Source organism: Watersipora subatra, chromosome 1 (genome assembly GCF_963576615.1).
Source record: "Watersipora subatra chromosome 1, tzWatSuba1.1, whole genome shotgun sequence".
In the NCBI taxonomy this organism is placed as follows: domain Eukaryota; kingdom Metazoa; phylum Bryozoa; class Gymnolaemata; order Cheilostomatida; family Watersiporidae; genus Watersipora; species Watersipora subatra.
In genome coordinates this window covers 18,727,320-18,749,535 of record NC_088708.1, presented here as the reverse complement: position 1 = coordinate 18,749,535, position 22,216 = coordinate 18,727,320, and the positions used below count along the sequence as shown (strand labels likewise).

The 22,216-nt window shown below is 34.8% G+C and overlaps 1 protein-coding gene across 1 annotated transcript; it reads left to right on the top strand.

Annotated features, from left to right (window-relative positions):
• The first annotated feature begins 123 nt into the window (after nucleotides 1-123).
• Nucleotides 124-21,703, top strand: LOC137385648 (methionine aminopeptidase 1-like). The gene is made up of 12 exons (XM_068072155.1): nucleotides 124-315; nucleotides 1,227-1,278; nucleotides 1,547-1,641; nucleotides 1,818-1,878; nucleotides 2,137-2,228; nucleotides 2,719-2,870; nucleotides 3,268-3,338; nucleotides 3,615-3,746; nucleotides 6,164-6,269; nucleotides 15,436-15,473; nucleotides 15,933-15,998; nucleotides 21,321-21,703. The coding sequence occupies exons 1-12, from the start codon at nucleotides 220-222 to the stop codon at nucleotides 21,479-21,481; spliced, it is 1,122 nt and encodes a 373-aa protein (XP_067928256.1). The 5' UTR covers nucleotides 124-219; the 3' UTR covers nucleotides 21,482-21,703.
• Nucleotides 21,704-22,216: the final 513 nt, after the last annotated feature.

Below are 22,216 nucleotides of genomic sequence, written 5' to 3'. Positions count from 1 at the left end.
CCTGGTTACCAATTGAACGAGTTTCCGTTTAAACATTCCACTAAATCCGACGAAAATAAGCAGAAATACGGGATATGACAAAGGCAATACTTAGTTGTAAAAGACCCGAATACGCAACGCTGCACTGTGCGCTGGATGTAAACCATGAGGAACGTTGCTCTTAATTAATCATTGAAGTCACCTAGCCGTACTGTTAAATTGCAACTTATTGAAAACAAAATGAAAACTTGCCAAACGCCTGGTTGTGAAAAAGAAGCAAAGCTTCAATGCCCGACCTGCCTAAAATTGGGTTTGGATAATTTCTTTTGCAATCAGGTCAGAGACTAGGTGATATGAAAATGGCTTTGTAGTTTATTCCTTTACTCATTGTAGGTTTACTCTGAAACTAATTATGTGCTATTTGATTTAATTTAGGAGTTAATGTTACAATTTGGCTCATATTTTAATCCTTGTACTATTTAAAGCTCGTTTATATTAGTTCTGAACTATTGATTAAGAGGTTTCATGAAAGGGTTACGTTACGAGACAAACTAAAGAAGAAGTAGTTAAAGTTATATTGCACGCTTATCATATAATATATTAAGATATGTAGCATAAGTGCCTTCGCTTATTGTACATCACTTTTAACCATTGTAATCTGTTCATCTTTTATCCACCTACGAGCTCGTTTTGAACAAAATGCATGTATGTTGCCATTCTCAGTTTGTATTGCGTTCTGAACGAAGCCCAACACAAGTTATTTTTGTCATGTGCAGTTTTGAATGAAAACATCGTAATCACAGAACTCACAATTTGCTTATAATTCAGCATTTTTTGTATAGTTTTCCTTTGTCATCAACAAAGTGACTTGCTAGTCATGTATCCTAGTTTGTAACAGTCATAGTCAAAGTAGTTATAATGATAAACAAAATATTCTCCAATATACAGCTGAGGTATATACAGCTAGGTGTATACAACAACGAATATATGAATATGAAAGCATTTTGAGTGATACTTTAGAGTCTAAACTTTAGACAATGACCATGAATCTTTACCTTTTGAGGTTTTTTACTAACCTGTATTCTTGTACATGCTTGTAACTTTGTACATATCATTTTTGTCTCATAACATCGATAGTGACGTATAGGCTATATGTCATGACAAATATTAGCTTATAGTATGAGACCTTTAAAATTTTGGTTCTAGTAAGACTCTTAATTTTTTTTCTTTGTTCTTTTTGTTGTAAGGATTGCTTTAAAGGCAGTTGGGTGGAACACAAAAAAGTTCATCAAAAGACCAGTGAGTATTCACATGAGAGAGTGCAATTCATCGCTTAGCAATCGCAAATAATATTGTACTATATTGGTTAAAGCTTACAGTTATGTTGCACTTTGGCAGGTTTACTATTGCTTGTTATATGGAGATAGGTTTTATAAACATTAGTTTTTATTTTGTGATGTATGTTATCTATCATTGCAAATCGTGTTGCGATATATTGATCCTCAGTAATAGACTTTTTGTTGTTCTTGTTTTTGAAAAGTTAGTCTGTACGTCACAATGTTTTCAGAGTCCGCTTTGGAGACTGTCAATAGAGTCTTGGAGCAGACCAACCCTTGGCCTAATTATAAATTTACAGGCCCTTTAAGGCCTGTGTATCCTTTGGTAAGTTACTTTGAAGTTTGAATGCATATACATGTTTCCTGTCACTTGCTAAACTTTAGAGATGAGCCACCTATTATTGTACTTAGTATTAATAAATGCTATATGACTTTGATTGGTGATATTGTGTCAAAAGTATTTGTAAGTTTTTCTTGTATCTGTTTTTTTTCATACTGCAGTCTAAGAAGAGGTTAGTTCCTGCTCACATCGCTCGACCCGACTATGCAGACCACCCAGAGGGTACGGCTTCATGTTCCGTAAATATGTCAAGTATTTTTACTCTGTACACTTTTGGGTAAAACCAACTCTTAGTTGAGCGTATAGTAATTTATATATCTGCCACTCATTATGATGCATTAATTTTTAACATACACACCCAAATGGCAATATATGTAGTAGTTTGATTAGCCGAGATGCTTATGGAAAGTTTTTACAGTGTAAAGCTTCTCTCTCTGTCTCTCTCTTCATTTTTTTATCCTGGTTGTTGATCTCTTCAAGGATTTCCGGCTGGTGAGCGGGAGGCAAAGATGGCCCGCTGTATGAAAGTTTTAAACGATGAAGAGATTGAAGCTATGCGAGTTGTCGGCCGGGTGAGTATTTTCATGCTGCGACACAAAGACGCATTACAACTACTAAGGTTTCACAATTCGTAGATTTTTTGACTTCTAATGATTCTCTCATGATTAATAGTACTAGTGACAGTCATTCTATTTCAAACAACCATAAAAATGTCAATATTGATTAATTTGTTATCATAATGTATTTTTATAGACAGGTTCAAAGGTTGTGATGACTTATATACCCCATTGCCAAATATTAGGTTTCCTGGGATATTTAATTGTGTCCCAGTATAAAAATTAAATGGGTTGCAAAGAGAGTTAAGGCCATATATCTTCAAAAATAAGAAAAAAACAACAATGCTTGTAACAGGTAAATAATAATAATAATGCTTGTAACAAGTAAATAATAATAATAATGCTTGTAGCAGGTAAATAATAATAATAATGCTTGTAACAAGTAAATAATGTTCTAATTCTGCTAATCCTGTCAGAATTTTAGACCTTTGGTAGTTTCTTGTAGATATCAAGGGAGATACTTGACGAAGGGGCAGCTGCTGTCGCTGTTGGTGTTACTACAGACGAGTTGGATAGGATAGTGCATGAAGCTACTGTGGAAAGGGAGAGTTATCCCTCTCCACTGAATTATCACAAATTCCCCAAGTCATGCTGCACGTATGTACAAGTGTAGCTAACATTTGGTGTTAAGTACTGTGTGGCTTCTTGACAGATATGATTGGTAAGACGATTGCTTTAGCAGCATTTCAGTGAAGAAAGAAAGCATTAGTTTGTGAATCCATTGCTTACTTCAACCAATATCTCTTAATTGGTTTTTAGCCTGTCATCTTATAGAATTAGGTGGTTTAAAATGAGCCCTTCGAGTGCCATTAGACAATGACCTTGGAACAATAAACGTTCTTTGACTTAAATTTATTTACAGTGCTGTATATAACATTGCGCCAATTAAATTTGTTTAGCAGATGCTTCTTGTTTCCAAAAAATTAATGTTGTATTACTGCTAAAATGTAGCATGGTTGAACATTACGTTCTCAATTATATCCGTGGTTGACAGGTCAGTGAATGAATGCATTTGTCACGGCATACCGGATAACAGGAAGTTGGAAGATGGGGACTTGGTTAATAGTAAGTGTGCAAGCTTCTCAGTTTTTTAACAATCAATTTAGAGCACTGCATGCATAAGTTTATCATAGGTCTTTTAAGAAAAAATTAGACATGTGTTAGCAAATTTATTGAACTTCTCATTTTTATTTTAGGTTGAACATCTTGTGTTTTTATTGGTGCGATTTATTGTGTATTGGTTTGTCAAATTGCATTTATAGTGTTCAGATATATTAAAAGTTGCTTGCTACTTTCTCTGTAATATGCAGTGCTAACTTGCCATATCTTTTCTCCACACAGTTGATGTAACTGCCTACCATAGAGGCTTTCATGGAGATCTAAATGAGACCTTGTTTGTTGGTAATGTGGATGAGCAGAGCAAGAAACTTGTTCAAGTTGCTCATGAGTGCCTCTATAAGTCTATCGATATAGGTACGTGCTTCTATAAGTCTATTGATATAGGTACATGCCTCTATATGTCTATCGATATAGGTACGGGCCTCTATAAGTCTATCGATATAGGTACATGCCTCTATAAGTCTATCGATATAGGTACATGCCTCTATAAGTCTATCGATATAGGTACGGGCCTCTATAAGTCTATCGATATAGGTACAGGCCTCTATAAGTCTATTGATATAGGTACATGCCTCTATATGTCTATCGATATAGGTACATGCCTCTATAAGTCTATCGATATAGGTACATGCCTCTATAAGTCTATCGATATAGGTACATGCCTCTATAAGTCTATCGATATAGGTACGGGCCTCTATAAGTCTATCGATATAGGTACATGCCTCTATAAGTCTATCGATATAGGTACATGCCTCTATAAGTCTATCGATATAGGTACATGCCTCTATAAGTCGATCGATATAGGTACATGCCTCTATATGTCTATCGATATAGGTACGTGCCTCTATAAGTATATCGATATACATTGTAGGTGCGTGCCTCTATAAGTCTGTTGATATAGGTACGTGCCTCTATAAGTCTATCGATATACATTGTAGGTGCGTGCCTCTATAAGTCTGTCGATATAGGTACGTAGTTTTGTTAGTCTGTCTGTTTGAATAGATCTATTTTATATAGTTGATTTTACTTTATGTTACCCATTTTTTATGACTGGTATGTCTGAGGGCACCACACATAAGACGGAGTAAAGATGGGTTAGCTCTTTCGTCATAGTCACAGTGTCAAGAATTTTAATGGTTGAATAATCAGCCTTAGAGATTTCAGCATGGCAATTTAAATGAGGCTAACTATTCCAACAAGATATGACAATACGGTCTATCTAAAAACTACGAGAATCACTAGCTAATGGTTACATGTGATATTTGCATTCATACATGAAAAACAACAATGTTTTCTTTCTCTGCCAGGTTTTTAGTGTAAGTTACCGCTCACTTGTTCTCAATTGAAAGATTAAAAATTAAAATTTATATTCACTCTTCCATTTTACTTATCATTACTTTTAGCAACTTTGTGTTATTAGTAATTTGAACACCCGTCCTCTGTGTTATTAGTAATGTTGAATGTGTGCTGTATTTCTCAAGTCATTTGTTAAAAAATGAAGGATAAAGGCTTACAATTGACCGAGTGTCAACTTTTATGCTGACTTCCTGTTTAGATATACTCTCTTGTTGTCGTTAGATATAGTTGTATCAGTTTTGTATCGGTTCTTTGTATATGATTACATTGAAGTCATATTCTGCTGTCAAGCCTGATTTTATAATATTTCTAAACATTTTATTGTTGGCCTTAAATGCTGTTAGATATGAATGAACTGATGGTCTTATTATAGCAAACCTTTATTTGTGTGCCACTGCAGAAGTTGGCATTTATTTTATTTTGTTTTGCATAACTCTTAAAATACTTGGATTTTGCAAATAACAAATACTTTGTTATTGGTTGCTATTGACCCCTTTGTGGGTATTTGGGGCCATTTGAAAGCTCTCATTACCAAGTCTAACAGTTTGTTGGTATGCACTGTAGAGAGAGGATAACATGTTAAATAGCATTCTGTCGGTGAAAAAGCACAAATTATAGTTCTGTTATCAGTTAGCACAGAAACTGAATGTATAATACCAAACTAAGCTGTTGCAGTGTGACTGCTGGAAAGTTGTAAAAGAAGATAACTCCAGTTCTAAAAACTTTAAATGCGCGTTCACTTAGCTGGGGAAGTTTTGACCTGACTAAAATGTTTTTGCAATTGAAGGTACGCCTCTGACTCTCCTTTCATATCATCGAATAGTTTAGCTAAGCACTCATTTATTTTGATGTTTGTGGTTTAAATTGCTTATATGCTAATTAAATGTTGATATTTTTTGTTTAAGGAAGTTTCAACTTGGACCGTTTTACAGTAAAGTATTATTATTTTCTTGATTAAGCCTATCATGGATTTGCAAAAAATGTCACTAAGCAATCAAACTCATACATTAATCATAGTGGCATCAAAATATTCTGTCAGTATTGAAATGGTGATAAACTAATTCATTTGTAACAAATCACAAGAGAGTTTATTGGTGTTGTCACAGCTGGTGATAGCTGATTTGTTTTAGTAACTAGCTGCAGTATTTAGTGTCAGTCATGTTTAGACTACATAATTCTAGCTTGCTGTATGTATGCTTACGTTATACTCTGAATTAATCATGTATTATGTCTCTCAATGTGAATTTTTATCTTACATTGTATGTAAATGTAATGTAAAGAAACTTGTATTGCCCAAACAACATACATGTATGTAAACTTGTTTATAGTGAACTATTGTTATAGTAAGCCTCTTGGACAATCTACTGAAGTTTGATCTGGCCGTGTTTCACTGTATATAATCGGTTGTATTTTAGTGAAGCCTGGAGAAAAATACAGAGAAGTTGGAAATGTAATTACAAAACATGCCTCAGCCAACTCATTTTCAGTTGTGCGGACTTACTGTGGTCATGGTATCAATGAGTAAGTATGTATATGATATGTGCTTCGGTCGCACTGTGTAAGTGTATATATACTACAGTAGCAGTGATCAAATGAGCACGTCTCCAAGTATCTCTAAGGAAGTGTACTGTCAGACATAAACTTGCGATTTGCCTGCGCATATGAGTACCGTACTTTTCGGACTATAAACCGCACCCCTATATAAGCCGCATCTGCTTTATTTTTCAAAGAATGATAATAAAACAATGCATAGGTCGCACCTTTGTATAGGCCGCAGAACTCAGGACGGTGCTTTTTAACGCGGCAGCAACTTTGCTGTTTAAAACGAAACAGTGCCGTTAGTCACTGTTTCGTATTAACCGACACTTTTTAACCTAGTGCCTAACGGAACAATACCGTTAGGCATTGTTTCGTTTTATTTTTTCACCGCTAGAGGCGCACTAACTGGAGATTCTGGTTAATGCGCCCTAGCGGTGAAAGAAAAAGCCACAAAATAGCCGCACCCTTATATAAGCCGCATGGCTCAAATCGTCAGAAAAAAGTAGCGGCTAATAGTCCGAAAAGTACGGTATGTTAGCATACAATGTAAAGCTGAGCAAATATTTGTTTCAAAATTTGTTTTGAAACAACTTAAAACATCAGTTTTGGGAGTACAAGTAGAAAAAGCCGGTAAAAAATCAAAACAAAGTGAAAATGATCCAAAAGTAAGTTAGTTTAAACTATGTCTAGTGTAATTTAAGGCAAGTCACGCCGCTTATGCCTCTTATGTTACTATTGAACCCGTGTGTTGCTCAGGTTCTACACTTTTATTTGTGTGTTTTTAAACTGATGTAACAATAGAACTTTTTATTACGAATTATTACTTTATAAATATATTTGTAAAAAATTCATATAAAAATTTGGAAACTTTATATAATACATTTGTTTTAATGTTAGATCTAACTAGACGAATACCCGGCGTTGCCAGGGTAATAAAAATGGCTTTGCACAGAACATTTATTTTTATTTAGCATATAGCAACAGTTACTATTCCAACTTTCAAACTTCATATCTTGAGAAAAGTGTTTTGTGCAGTTCAAATAAATTTTTTAAAAACAAAACAACGGTTAAGTTTCAAAACTTTTTCAAACAACTTTAACTTTTAAATTTCATATCATGAAATAAAGGTTTTGTTGAAATAAGATAAGAGAAATAATAAAACAACTGTTAAGGTGTTTAAATGTGAAATAATTAGGAAGTAATGGCTAGATAAAGTCTGTTCTATTACAATGAAAAATGACTTGCTACTTATACAATTAATACGAACTTATAAAAAACAAAATAAAGATCATGATTATGTTGAATTAATAGTAACGATGAGTACATAGAAGAGTACAGACAGTAAGAAAGGTCACTGTTGCAGCAGACGTTATCCATCAAAATTTTGAATACAGCTGTACTGGTACAAACGTAAAAATGAGATATCGGAAGCATCTGAGGATATCCCTGAAGCAGCAAAGTGCATGAGGATACCTTGTCTGACCGAATGCAGAGAGAATGTCGAGACAATTTCTATTCAAGATAACGCAACATACGGTTGTCCATATAAAAAGTTTTTAGTTTTTACCGATTGACCTTAGGAATAGTGGCTAGTAGAACCGGAAATTAAAAATGTGTAAATTGAAATGGAACATTTGAAAGTGACAAATTAAGAAAGAGAAAAACAAACGCAGAAGGTTAAGTTAATTAATAATATAAAATACATGTATACTTGGCTTGTAACTTGCAATCATGGATAGAAGTAAAGGTGGTAATACAACTCCGATATGCCGAACCGATGCAATGCCGGAAAACATCGCCGTTTGGATAGATTTTAAATATGGATAGATAAGATTTAATATAAACGTAAGGACAGTCAAGTGTATCGGGTAGAACACCTGCCTGCAGACCGGGAGGTTCCGAGTTCATATCCAGAGCTGCAGGCACAGACAGACAAACATAATACAGACAAATACTGAGATTTACATGTATAGATTTAACGAGGTTGCATAAAAGCTCATTGTACTCATTGATATGTTTGCTAGTTTGCAGCCCAAAACTGGCTTTTTATGTGCAATAGAAGAAGTTTTATGAGTGTCGACCTATCGAAAGCTGAGTTTAGATAACATCAATGATGCTATCAAATAATATGCTATAAATCTGCAAATTTATAAGTTATATAATAATAATAAACTATCAAGTGCTACAAATATACATTCAAGAACAAGTGACATCAGCAAACTGTATGAATAATACATGTAGAAACACAAACTAACATTTTTGAAACAAAAATATTTGTATCATTTTCTCAGGTAGTTGTGTTCTGATTGTCGCTTTCATTTGGACCCATTTCATCTTTTTTGGTTGTTCAATACTTTTCACAAGTGTTAAAGATTTTCTGACCACAACTTTTTTCTACCTTGTTAAACTAGGCGATATTAGCATCCAAAAAATTTTTATTCAGAGCAAAACTTTTACGCAATAGGAAAGTTTTAGCGGAATGTCATGGCTTGCACACTAAGCATGCTTGCTAGCCACAAGTTTTAGTCTAAAATAGTAGTACAGATTCCATAGTTACCCACCCATTTTTCATATACGTCTAAGCATCAAGACCGCGTTAAACAAGGAACTTTTACTAGCCTGATACAGTTATTACTTATTTCTGTAGAGTTGCTTTCAATGTTCTGAAGATAAAACCATAAAGCTTTGGAGTTAAAAAACGGTCTTCGATATGAACAGCAACCACGAAAGAATTAATGTTAAATGATGTAACCTAATCCTTATTAGCACAATTCTGTGGACATTTTTCTACTGATCACTTGCTATTATATGTTCGTAAAGATCAAAGAATGTCGAAGTGGTTGTCAAATAGAAGTGGCGTTCAATTAAAGAGTGGCATTTTATTTTTCAACCCTTTTATAGTGACGGTCAAATAGACGTTTTACGGTAGTTAGAGTTACAGCGTTGTTTCACCTAATTTCATGGAAGCGCGTTCATAATTAATTTATATGTTTCACTGTCTGTCATGATGAGCTATATTATACCACTGCTACACTAATTCGAAAGCCAGCAAAGTTTAATGTTATGTCAATTTTTATTTTTATCACACTTACATATTAGTTGCTCTAGAAATGAAAAGCTTTCATAATGCTTAAATATGGTTGCACACAGGAATTGTACAAACTTTATACTGTCATAACTTTTCCATATAGATTTGTTGAAACTAATTCAGAATTGCCTCCCTTGATCTGCAGGTTATGCAATGGTGCTGCCAACTCCAGATCTTCACTCCGTGCCATATTATAATCTTTGCTATAATAAAAATTGTGTCTATCCGATGCCACACTTAGGTTGGTTCACACTATATCGTCGTATGTCAGCGCTTTTATTTCGGCGTTCATCATCGTTTATGTGAACCGTAAACTGATGGCATCAACGAAGCAATGTGGATACGTCAGAAATATTTGCCGCTATCAAACTTTCTCCATCTTTCCCTAAGCATCGAGAAACGCCTTTCAAATGTGAACCGTTTCGGCAATGGTAATCCGTGGTCGCTGATAGCGTGATTTATTTCCGTTTATGACCGTTGCTGCGGGACGAGTATTTGATTTCAGTCACGCGAAAACAAAAAGGTTTCTTTGCGAAAATTTTAAATGAAAATTGAAAACACTACCTCACTGATGCAAACGCGGATAGGTTTGTGATAGTGTAAACATGGTTATCATCGAAGTATTGTAAAATCGACGGCGATGTAGTGTGAACCAGCCTTTAGAAGGTAGGGAAAAAATGCATTGCATGGGAATTGAAATCGGATATCTGGCTTTGCAGTCAAGCACACTATCAACTGGACCACCTTGCAGCATCACGGAATAATTGTGTACATAATTATTACACATGATCTCTCACAACGCAGGGCACTGACAGCGCACTAGTCTATATAAGGTTCAGAGCAAAAAGTTGAAAGACAATTTTTTGCTCTAGACGTTTTGAATTATCAGATTGTCCGGATTAAATGTGTGTAATTGGAGTGCAGACCGAGGGAGGCGATTCTGTATTGGTTTCAACATGTTCGTCAAAATAAGTGAAAGTTATGATTGTATGAAGTTTGTACGATCACATGTAACCACATCTAAATATCTAAACAAGCTTTGTCCAGTCAGGCTAATGTCTTTGTTGTAAGAATTTTAAGTTGTCAGCTAAGCTGACCTTTCTACTTTTCCAGCTAGTCAGTGCACACTCCAGCAGCATAAACAAAGCCTAGACTATAACACTGTATCTTCTTGAGATAAATAATTAGCATTTGTCATTTAGTGTGTTAATTATCCTATAGCCTAGCAGCAGAGCCCAATTTCGCTAGCTCTTATATACGTATGAGTCTTTAATTGCCTGCTGACCTTTTTCTATTGTGTTAATCTTCTTATGTGGCGCTTTCTGCAGTATACTGGTATCTACCCACCTGTATCTATATGCTTGTATCTACCTACCTGTATCTATATGCTTGTATCTACACACCTGTATCTATATGCTTGTATCTACCCACTTGTATCTATATGCTTGTATCTACCTACCTGTATCTATATGCTTGTATCTACACACCTGTATCTATATGCTAGTATTTACCCACCTGTATCTATATGCTTGTATCTACCCACCTATATCTATATGCTTGTATCTACCCACCTGTATATATATGATTGTATCTATATACCTGCATATATATGCTTGTATATACCCACCTGTATCTATATGCTTGTATCTACCCACCTGTATATATATGCTTGTATCTACCCACCTGTATCTATATGCTTATATCTACCCACCTGTATCTATATGCTTGTATCTACCCACCTGTATCTATATGCTTGTATCTACCCACCTGTATCTATATGCTTGTATCTACACACCTGTATCTATATACCTGCATATACAGTCAAACATGGATAATTCGCCCTCGGATAGCTCGAACACATGGTTAATTCGAACGGGTTCTTTGGTCCGTTCCCACGTAATGATAAATTGCTATAGATAACTCGAACTCAACACTGTTAACTCGGACTGTTTTCTGCCCAACGGCTACCGAAACGGTTGTTATCGCTTTAGAAAATCACTTTATTCCAAGCCATAGAGGTAATCCTCAACTTTTCGTAAATCATAGGCGTCGTCATTACTACCATCGGCAAAATATTTTTGTCAACGGCTTTTCTAAAGGTTTGATGAAATTTGATTTATACCAAACATCTGCCTAGCGATCGCCTTCAGAAGCAAGGTAAAGTGAGGTAATCTTTGCATAAACTTCAAGAAACATCGGCAAAATTGATCGTGGGTAAAACGCTCAAAACAAATAGATGTCTTTTCTTTTGAGCATTTCAACAACGATCAAGTTTTGCCAATGTCAATCTAAAAAACGTCCTGGCAATAACATCACCTCAAACAACAAACCAATCTCAAGTGATAGAAAAATCTCTATACTTTTTGATAAAAACGTTTTAAACTTTACATTAGAAGCATTTAATTTGAAACAAGCCATTTGTGCTTTTGATTTATATTATAGTTTGTATATGTACACGTATCTACTAATAAATAAGTAAATACATGGACTTGTGACAGTGCTCTAATAACTTGAACGCTCTGATAATTCGAACACTTTCACTCGGTCCCGTGAAGTTCGAGTTATCCATGTTTGACTGTATATGCTTGTATCTATATACCTGTATCTATGTGCCTGCTTCAATATAACTGTATATATATGCACCTGTATGCATATATACGTACATGTATATACCTGTATGTATATTCCTACATATATACACACTACATCTAAATGCCTACATCTACACTCCTGTACCTGTATGTACCTGAATTCTCATTATGTATCTAAATTGTTATGTTTACATATCAGCATGGCTGTATCTTCTACACAAAAGCGTCTACATTTCTTTCTCCCTATGCAAATGTATTTGTATAACATGTCTACAAATTTGTATCTATATGGCTATGTATACATTATATATACAGTAAAATCTCTAATTGAATGCCTTGGTGCTCTATTTTTCAATCTTTTCTCTATAATAGTGGCAGTCAATTGGAGAAGGCGTTGAAATAGAGGCTGGCGATCTGTTTTTCAAATGGTTCATCAAAATTTTTTGAAGATAGATTTACCTCTGTTATGGGCAAAGCGAATGCCGCCTACATTTTGCTCTCTTTTTTCGGTGGAGCAATATTAAACCTTTTGGATGCAATAAATCTGCTAACTTACCTCCAATTTTTCAAAGATCTGTTAATAAAATGTGCATTGAGAAACCGAGAAATATCTCTGCCAGTTGATATCTATTGCTTGCAATTGACGTGCGATGATATTATAGCCTGTGTCCTTCTTTGCAATTTGTTGGCATTTTCAGTTTTTATTTCATTCTAAATTTGAAAACATATTTTTATTTTATATCTATATTTAACATTGTTGGATAAAGGCTCATTGCACTCACTGATACGTTTGCTACGGTTTCCAGCCAAAACTAGCTTTTTATGTGCAATGGAAGTGGAGTTATGAGCATCGATCCATTGTAAGCCGTGTTAAGATAGCTGCAAGGATGCTATTAAATAACATGCTATAAATCTGCATATTTATAAGTCTATATATACATGTAAGTCTGCACAATAATAATCTATCAAATGATACAATTATGTATATATATTATGTATGTATATATATATACATGTATGTATATATATATTATGTATGTATATATATATATTCATGAACAAGTGACATAAACGAACCAGACTTATATTACATGCAGAAACAAACCTTAACGTTTTTAAAACAAAAATATTTTCATCGTTTGCTCGGATACCTGCATTCATTCTGATTGTTGCTTTTGAGGGAATGAACATCTTTTAGTTGTCCAATGCCTTCCACAATATCTTCTGGCCTCAACTCTTCTTCTGCACTGCTGAACGAGTCGATATTAGCGTCTAAACAATTTTTTGGCTGAGCAAAACTTTTACGCACTGCATTTAGCACAAATGCTAAATGAATGCTCGCTAAGCGTAATCTTCGCCCCAAAACTTGCGAACCATTTTTATATGCATGCTCTTCGAAGTATTAAAACGGCGTTAAACAAGGAACTACTATTAGCCTGAAACTGTTATTAATTATTTCTATGGTGTTGCTTTCAAAGTTTTAACGGAAAAAGTGAAAAGCTTTGGGGTTAGACAACGAGAGAATTGATTGTTATTAATCTGAACGATTCATTAATAATACGATTTTGTGAACACTTTTCTAACTTTCACTTGATATTATGGGTTCATAAAGATCAAAGATAGTCAAAGCGGCGGTCAAATGGAGGTGCTGTTGAAATAGAAGGTGGCGCTCTATTTTTCAAACCTTTTCTCGCAGTGGCAGTCAAATAGAGGTGGCATTTAATTAGAGGTTTTACAATATATATAATTATATATATGTAGTGTCAGTACATTGGCTTTCTTAAATTCTGTGAGGCAATTTAGTTGTTTTATGGTAAGAAGTCAACACTCATTGGCAATGGGATTTATCTCCCTTGTCAGATATATATATATATCTACACATATATCTACATGTATATATGAATATATATATATGTGTGTGTGTGTATATTTACACTGGCATCAACTCTCCTGTATCTGCATATATTTGTATACTAGTAATAAAACTCTTTGCACAGAAAATTTATTTTTATTTAACATAATAACAGTTGCCATTCTAATTCTCAAACTTCATACCATGAGAAAAGTGTTTTGTGCAGTTTAAATAAATTAAGACAAAAAATAAAACAACTGTAAAGGTGTTCAAACTTTGTCAAACGACTGTAACCGTCAAACTTCAATCAGGAGGAAAATGTTTTGCGCAGGTCAAATAAATTAAGAAACAAAATAAAAAAACTATAAAAGTGTTTAAATATAAATGTGAAATAATTAGCAAGTAGTAGCTAAATGAACTCTGTTTTGCTATGATAACATTAAAAGATGATTTAATAATGATACAATTAATACAAACTGCGAAACGAAATAACAATCCTTAATATGTTGAATTAATAATAACAATTGATGCATATAAAAAAGGTTACCATGTGTGTATAAAAAAGGTTACTGTTCCAGCAGAAGCTATCCATCAATACTTTGAATACGATGATACTAGTACATCTCGCTATTGGTACAAATGTAAAAATGAGACATCACACTGCCTTTGTCTGACCTAATGGAGAGAGAATGTACAGGCTATTCCTACTCGAGATAATACAATTGTCTGCGTGAAAAGTATTAACCTTGACCGCAATTTAGCAATTGAGCCTTACGAAAAACCGGAAATAGAAGTTCACGGAAAAGCATCGTATTTTATAGGGTTCATAGAGTTTCAATTAATGTGAAATTGGGAAAAGGGTGTATCCAGTATATAGTACGAGCTTCGAAATACAAAAGACTTCGTAGACTCGTGGTTAGACAATTTTATTTTCAAACTAGTAGTTGCAATCTTCGTGAGTTCAAATCCAGCAGGATGCGAAATTGTAATTCCAAGATTTTAATAGCTAAAACTGGACATACTGAACTACGCACACACATAAACACACTTTGAGATTTGTAAATATAGATGTACCTTACCTGTATTTACACACTTTCCTTTTCAAATTTACATTCGTGCGCCAGTAGCTACATATCTGTATTTACACACCTGTATTCACGAACCATTACCTACATGCTGTATTTGCATACCTGTATTTATTTCTAAGAGGATTACAATGTATATATAAGTTGTCTACTTTATGGTGAGCTATATTTTGCACTATCACAGTTTGGAAATTTTATGCGTGGCTCATCTATTAGTTGATTTAGAAATCCCTTAATCATATTGTACACAACCTCAAATAGTATACAAACAAGTGAGTGTTCTGTACCATCAAATAGTATACAAACAAGTGAGTGTTCTGTACCATCAAATGGACTGAAGTTTTTTATGCATCGTGCTCCATCATTCTATTGATTTTCTGTTCATCATTTTCAATTTTTATGGTGATAATTATGTCTATTTAGATGTTTGAAGTAGCGTATATCTGTACAATACATTACTAATAAAAATATTCGATGCTTTTAGTTTGCTGTAGCTCAGGCTGTATGTGGTGTTTCTTTTTCTATTTTACAGCTTGTTTCATACTTCTCCGACAGTGCCTCACTACGCCAGTAAGTGCCTTAATGTCTTAATGTAAGTCAGTAAGTGTCTTAATGTCTGTTTTGACTCTTTCAAACTTTCTCCTTCCTTAAAATAGATTAATTTCCCTCATTGTAGGTTCTGGCTAAGCCATTACCCCTGCATTAATTAGACATTACCATTGTTTTGGCATTCATTCTATGAAATTTGTGAGCCAAAGAAGCATATAGTTCTATTGCTAGCATTTGTAGTAATTTGTGCTATGTATGAGCATGCCCTTGCGCCTCGCTGTGCTTTTTATGTTAATGGTGCTACTATGAAAACTGCGGTAGTTTCCAGCTGTCCCATCGCTATCAGCAAAAATTAGTGCAATGGTTTCTTCCTTTCTGTATATGGTCATCAGTCCCTAGTAAATTCCTTTACTTTTCTTTAGAAACAATTTTTTATCATTTGTTGTGTGCCACTTACCACTAAAATGTTGCCTTTTCTAGAGAACAAGGCTGTTGGCATTATGAAGCCTGGGCATACATTTACGATTGAGCCTATGATTTCTGCAGGTAAGTTTTTTACTTCCATCTCTTCTTCGTGAGTTACCTATCTGTGATTCATAATCCAGGTTCTAGATTTAACCTACTCTTAAATATAAATCCAGTGCTGGTTTCCAGTTCAATCCAATTCAAGGAATTTTTTAAATTCAAGTTTTTAGGGCTAGGTCTCAGGCATGAGTTTGCACAGTTTTTTTTTTATCCCACAGCTATCTGATGTGAATTTTCTTGATGTTTTCTGTGCAGTGGGTGGTACCTAATATCATCAATTATCACATTATAAAACCTCACTATTGCTATCGTCAAGTTCTAAAAAACTATCTCCTTGCCCACCTGTTACTGCTGATCAGCGCAGAGGTGGTTGAGATCTGTTAGTCTAATTACACCTTTCACACCATCCTTGTATGTTGCTTAGAAATACTATTTCTTGTTGTTAATGTATTATAATGCTGTTTTAACAATTATGACTCCTTTCTATTATCATTCAAATCAATAATTTCATAAGCAGCTCGAATTGGTTGGGTTGGAATCATAAAGCTCTACAGGAGAGGCGTCGTTACTCCGCTGCTGTGGGTGAAAGAAGCTGGCATGGTCACTGCATGGATATAGCGTGTGTGTGTGTGTGTGTGGGTGCGTGCGCGCGATTTAGATACTGCGCAGACAAAAGAAGTAAATATCGATGGAACCAAAAACTCTGTTATCATAAGCATTTAGATATATAAGTTTCATGGAAACACTAGATAGCAAATAGTGGAAGTGCAGACAACAATATTTATGCAGTAACAACTTGTGGAAACAAAATGTTGCTGTTTATGCCAAAATAAAGATTGCATCTTGAGACCTTCCAGTAAAGATGAGCACTCCTTGTAGAGCACCTTCCTTGTAAAGATGAGACTCGTATGTGAGACTTGGAGCGTTATGGTGCATTTAGAGAGCATTCGATATTTGTATAGCACTCCTTCACAGTTCCTGGTCACTCATCATTTTTATTATTTAGTACATTCAGACCTTGACATAGATGTCTAGACTAGGTTCTAATGAGGTATATCTATTATAAACCAGCTATTGAGAGTAGACAACTTGAAGTAATTTGGAGCCAATTATTTTTGTCGTCGGCATACACGCGATGACAACTGGGCTACTCAGCATATCTGATGCCTTTAGAAAACCTGGTCTAAGCTGTTTAGATGACAAATCTTTATCATTAATTAGCAGCAGGTCCCGCGATGTCTGGATTTTCTATCATTTATAATCAGATGCTCTGCAGGTTGGTGTTTAAGTGGCTGATTTTCAGGAACCAGACAGAGTTTTGAAACAAACATATTTTCAGTGACTTGGTGGAAAGCATGAAGCATATGCGTGATAAAATCAGGCAAAAAAAATGTATAGCATTTAGGCAGGCTGACTGACAGACAAACAGACAAACATACAAACAGACGCACATGCAATGATAAAGTGGAATTTATATACAGTAAAATATTAGATTTAAGACTGAATCTGTTTAACTGCGTATTGTCATTATAAAATTATAGAACATTCATGCGAAGTGTGTTTTTGTCTTCGTTTGGTCTTGGAGTGTCACCTGATTGGTTATTGTGACAGAATTATCGTTTGAAAATTGAGCATAAGCAAACTGAATTTTGAACTGTTGTTTGGCCAGTTTTTCATTGGCCAATAATCGAAAATGGTTAAATAGTTGGCCGATTCATTTTTTGCTAAATCTGTCCGATGTATATATAGCATAGGTCATGTTGACAATACGTTCCAATGTTAAGGAATAAATGTCATATAACTATAGATATGCTTGTACCAAAAGCATAACTATGTTGAATCTCTTCAATGTTTATACTAATGCTGTTTTATATACCTGTATATAAAAATAACTGCTGCCAATATCGTAATACATGTAGATGTTTGCATGCGTGTTCGTATTGTTAAATTCCTCATAAACTCTAGAAAAATAATCATGAGAATTGTAATAAGTCATAGACCGAACATGTACGCGTTTGCTTACTTTAAAAAAATAATTCTTTTTAATGGTTGCGTTATTTATCAAAAATTGAATTTTATTGTTTATAGTGAAGTAAATTTTATAAATTAGAGTAAATTTTACATTTACAAATTGAACTCATGGCAAAGCCCGCTGGATAGTTGTGAGAAAAGAAGATTAAAAGTATTGAGGCATACTTGAGCTAAAGTGAATCTAGTGCCAGGTGGACAGGTGAAATCATCCCATATGAGGATGGTTTAGGTGAGTCACCAGTAAGGTGGTGCCTTGTTCCCAGTTCAGTCGCTGAGCCCTGAGTGCTGATCACGCGACTGCCATTGACTATACATTATGTATTTGCCTTGATATTCTAAGCAAGCACACGAGAGGAGTCTTTGAATGGAAGCTTGTATCAGATAAGCAAGCATTGCTGTCATCCTGTGGCAGGTTTATAGAATGCAGTTTATGACACAATTAATTATTATGGCAATAATAAAGTGACTAACAACATTATTCAGCTGTGTGTTAATTTCACAAGTGATGACACTTGCTGCCCACCTGTTACTGCTGATCAGGGCAGAGGTAGTTGAGATCATTACACCTTTCACACTATCCTTGTATTTTGCTTAGAAATATTATTTCTTGTTATTACTATTTTGCTTAAAAATATTGTTTCTTGTTGTTAATGTATTAAAATGCTGTTTTAACAATTATGACTCCTTTCTATTATCATTCAAATCAATCATCTATTTTTCATAAGCAGCTCGAATTGGTTGGGTTGGAATCATAAAGCTCTACAGGAGAGTCGTCATTACTCCGCTGCTGTGGGTGAAAGAAGCTGGCTTTTGAATTGGTGCTGCATGGATATAGTGTGTGCGTGTGTGCTTGCGCGCGCGCGATAAAGTGTGTGTGGTACAGTTTGTGTGCAATAAAGTGTGTATCTGGTACATGTGTATGTTTTTTCAGGGCAGAAATAGATTAATTTTAGTCAGAACAAGTGGATATCTTTGCTGAAGTTCAAGATGTCAGCATACTGTTGATAAACTGCACAGCTACAGTTATTCGTTTTGGTTTTACCTCATGATTGGTAGTGGTATTAACATTCGATAAGTTGTGCTTATATTCGTATTACATTGCAGTTTGTTATTTAGGAACAGGAAGAATATTCTAAGATATTTTTATTATTCTAATAATAATGAATTTCTGTAGAAGACATGAATATTCATTGCGATATATCTAAAAGCACCTATCAGGTAGTTCTATATGCTGGTTGCAAGGAATGATAGTCAGTGTAGAGGCTATGAAGGCCAACCCCATTGTATCTTCTGTGTTACTAGGAAGTAACAGTATTATTTGAGTAATGGAACCCATTCTACAAACATATATTCATTGCATGTATAAACAATTGCAAGTTGCACTTGCATGTTTAGTGTACTGATAGTAAAGATCTGTATTTCTCCTTTCATCTTCAACATTTTAATTTATCATATTCCAAGTTTGCAAACCGTGAGGTCATAATGCAGAACGTATGTAGCCATTACTGTGAGTCCCAGTATATCTAAGCGCCTGCCAAAATTTTTTGACTTTCTGGTGTGTTTCTAGTAAACTTTTTACATTGAAATCGGCTGATAGCTCCTTACTAATTATAGTCAGGATTTCTGTCTGGTTCTTTGTGTAAAATGATGCCTGATTAAGTTGTTTATCAACAAGTAACTATTGAAACAAAATCTAACAAAATTTATATTCATGAAACATTTTGATTATCCTGTTCAGCCACGCATCATTCGATATAATTGACTCGCGAAACCTTTGAAAACTATGCAGTCAGCAAACACGTTGCAGTCTGTACGTCTGAGTCTCACATAATCCTTGCTGTCGATTATTGGCATTCTTAATTCTACTCCAATCCTCCAGCATCCCTTTAATTCAAGCTGTCAGAGGCAGCCTTTGCTCAAATTTAAATTGTTTCACATTTTCGCTCGGAGCAATTAATTATTTTAGTGTTATATAACTACCTGCCAAACTTTAGCGGCATTGGGTGGCAGGCAATTAGCTGGATATAATATCTAATTGAGTGTTGATACTCGATACACACCATCTACTCCGGCTGCAGGCTGCGCGTGCCGATTTCTCGTCTGCCTATTCTTTAGTCTCAGTTTAGCTGCGCTCTTTACTGTTATATATTGTTGACATTATACCCAAGGAGTACTCTATGGTCACTCTGTCTAGTTTTTTCCTAAAATATATTGTTTGACTCTCACGAAATTTTTTCTTCTAAAGTCGGGCCACTGTAATAGTCCATGTATGTTTGCTAGCACGTGTTCTCACCTTTTTCCTTAACTTATCGCAGTTGACATTCTATGGTAATTAACTTCTATGGACAGCCATAGTTCACTACCAAGACTCAGGATTACTACAGTTACTAAAGACATAGTTGACATTTCTAGAGAGCCATTGTAGAAGAGCTAATATATATTACAGCTGTCGTATTGCTGCAGCAGTATCTATTCAAGATTTAAGCTTGATACGAATTAATTGATAAACCATAGAATTTTGTCTCACCAAGATTGCAGGGTTTGAGTTGAAAGGTCATCTTTTGTATCTCATTTAGCCACTGGTATAGTGGGACGATTGGTTTCTAGTAGTAATTCATTCCATTTAATTATCAACATTTTTAATTTATTGTTGATAGTACGAGAAGTATGGGAAAATTGAGGACAGTCACTGAACATATACCGATTTATTTTAAATTACTTTAATTTATATTATATAATTATGTATAAGGTAATTTAATGTATATGCTATGCTTATTATTTTTGCATTTTAGTCTCAGATCTTGTATGTAAAATTTGAAATCTCGTTTTAAACTACATCATATGTCAACAACTTTGTTTGTAGATATGATCGTACATGATGGTTGACTATTAACACATGAGCTATTGCTATGTCAAAACTTACAAATTTAAATGCACCTTAGAAAAGCCTAGTCTCTGTGTACTCTACCAGGCAAAGCTTTGTTGTCTGTTTAGTCCACCAACTACTTGCATCAACCAGTAATTTCTTACTAATGCATCATGGGAAGGCCGTCTTTTCTTGTGCGCTTTTCTCTACTATATTGATATTTACGTTTTGTGGCTTGCATATTTTGGGCAATGTCTAGGAGCTATAATTTTCATAAGTTGGCACTACTTGCTTTTTCAATTTATATTATCTGCTACTTCTGACACACCTGCTACTATCTGCTACTTCTGACACGCGTGGTCGGTTGATGTCAGAAAACTCTCTTGTTGCTATATTTTGAAAGAAAAATTTTTTTTCAATTTCTAATTATTTCTTTATGTGTTTAGGCTCATTCAGAGATGCCACCTGGCCTGATGACTGGACTTCAGTGACAATCGATGGAAAGAGATCCGCTCAGTTTGAGCAGACACTGTTGTGCACAGAAAACGGTGTCGAGATCCTGACAGAGAGAAGAAGCAAGGGTGGACAACCATATTTCATGGACTGAAACAAGCAAAGGCTTGACACTGAGTGGTTGTTCATCTCTTCTACACTGATTGAAGCGTCTCACTCGCTGGTTATCATCATCGCACCCTTGTGAACACTTGTGTGACTTATTTAGTGGAAAAATTGTGCCACAAAATAAACTATTGAATAATATTTCTTTCTCAATCTCCTGCAATCGATTGCAATATGCTGTAGTTCAAATATAACTACGAGTCCTTTATGATACTGCGTTTCAATGTTGAGATGCTTGATGTTGATTCAACTTTCAACAGTCAAATGAAGGAAGCGTTTGGTAGGTCACTGGATTAAGGTCGTTTGGAAACCTTTGAATTTTAAATATTTGAGGCAGCGGTTTCACATCAGCAGCCACTTGATTATCACTCCTAGCATTCTTTACATATGATTCAAGCTATTTTGGTTGGTTTATTTTTATCTAAAGCGCATTGCATTGATAAAGCGCATCACTGTACCTAAATATTTAGACTACTGTGTAATTCGAAAGAGTTGAGTAGTTTTCCGTACTCACAAGCAGCTAAGAGTCGAATGTAGACGTTATTATTTGAAAAATACTCTGGTTTCTTCTGCTCACTCATGAACACTATCGAAAATTCTGACTCGCAGCTTCGGTTGTTTTTTGAGTCAGCAAAGTATTTGAGACATATTTTGGCTTCAATGCCCAGGTACTTGTAGATGGATATAGCGAATTAGTATAGTGGTATAGTTCAGTTAAAGGTTG

Bases quoted from the DNA above. Each gene is read 5' to 3' on its own strand.
- LOC137385648 (XM_068072155.1), top strand. From the start codon at position 220: ATGAAAACTTGCCAAACGCCTGGTTGTGAAAAAGAAGCAAAGCTTCAA. The intron at 3,339-3,614 runs GTAAGTGTGCAA...TTCTCCACACAG, and splicing joins AGATGGGGACTTGGTTAATA to TTGATGTAACTGCCTACCAT. The intron at 3,747-6,163 runs GTACGTGCTTCT...GTTGTATTTTAG, and splicing joins CTATAAGTCTATCGATATAG to TGAAGCCTGGAGAAAAATAC.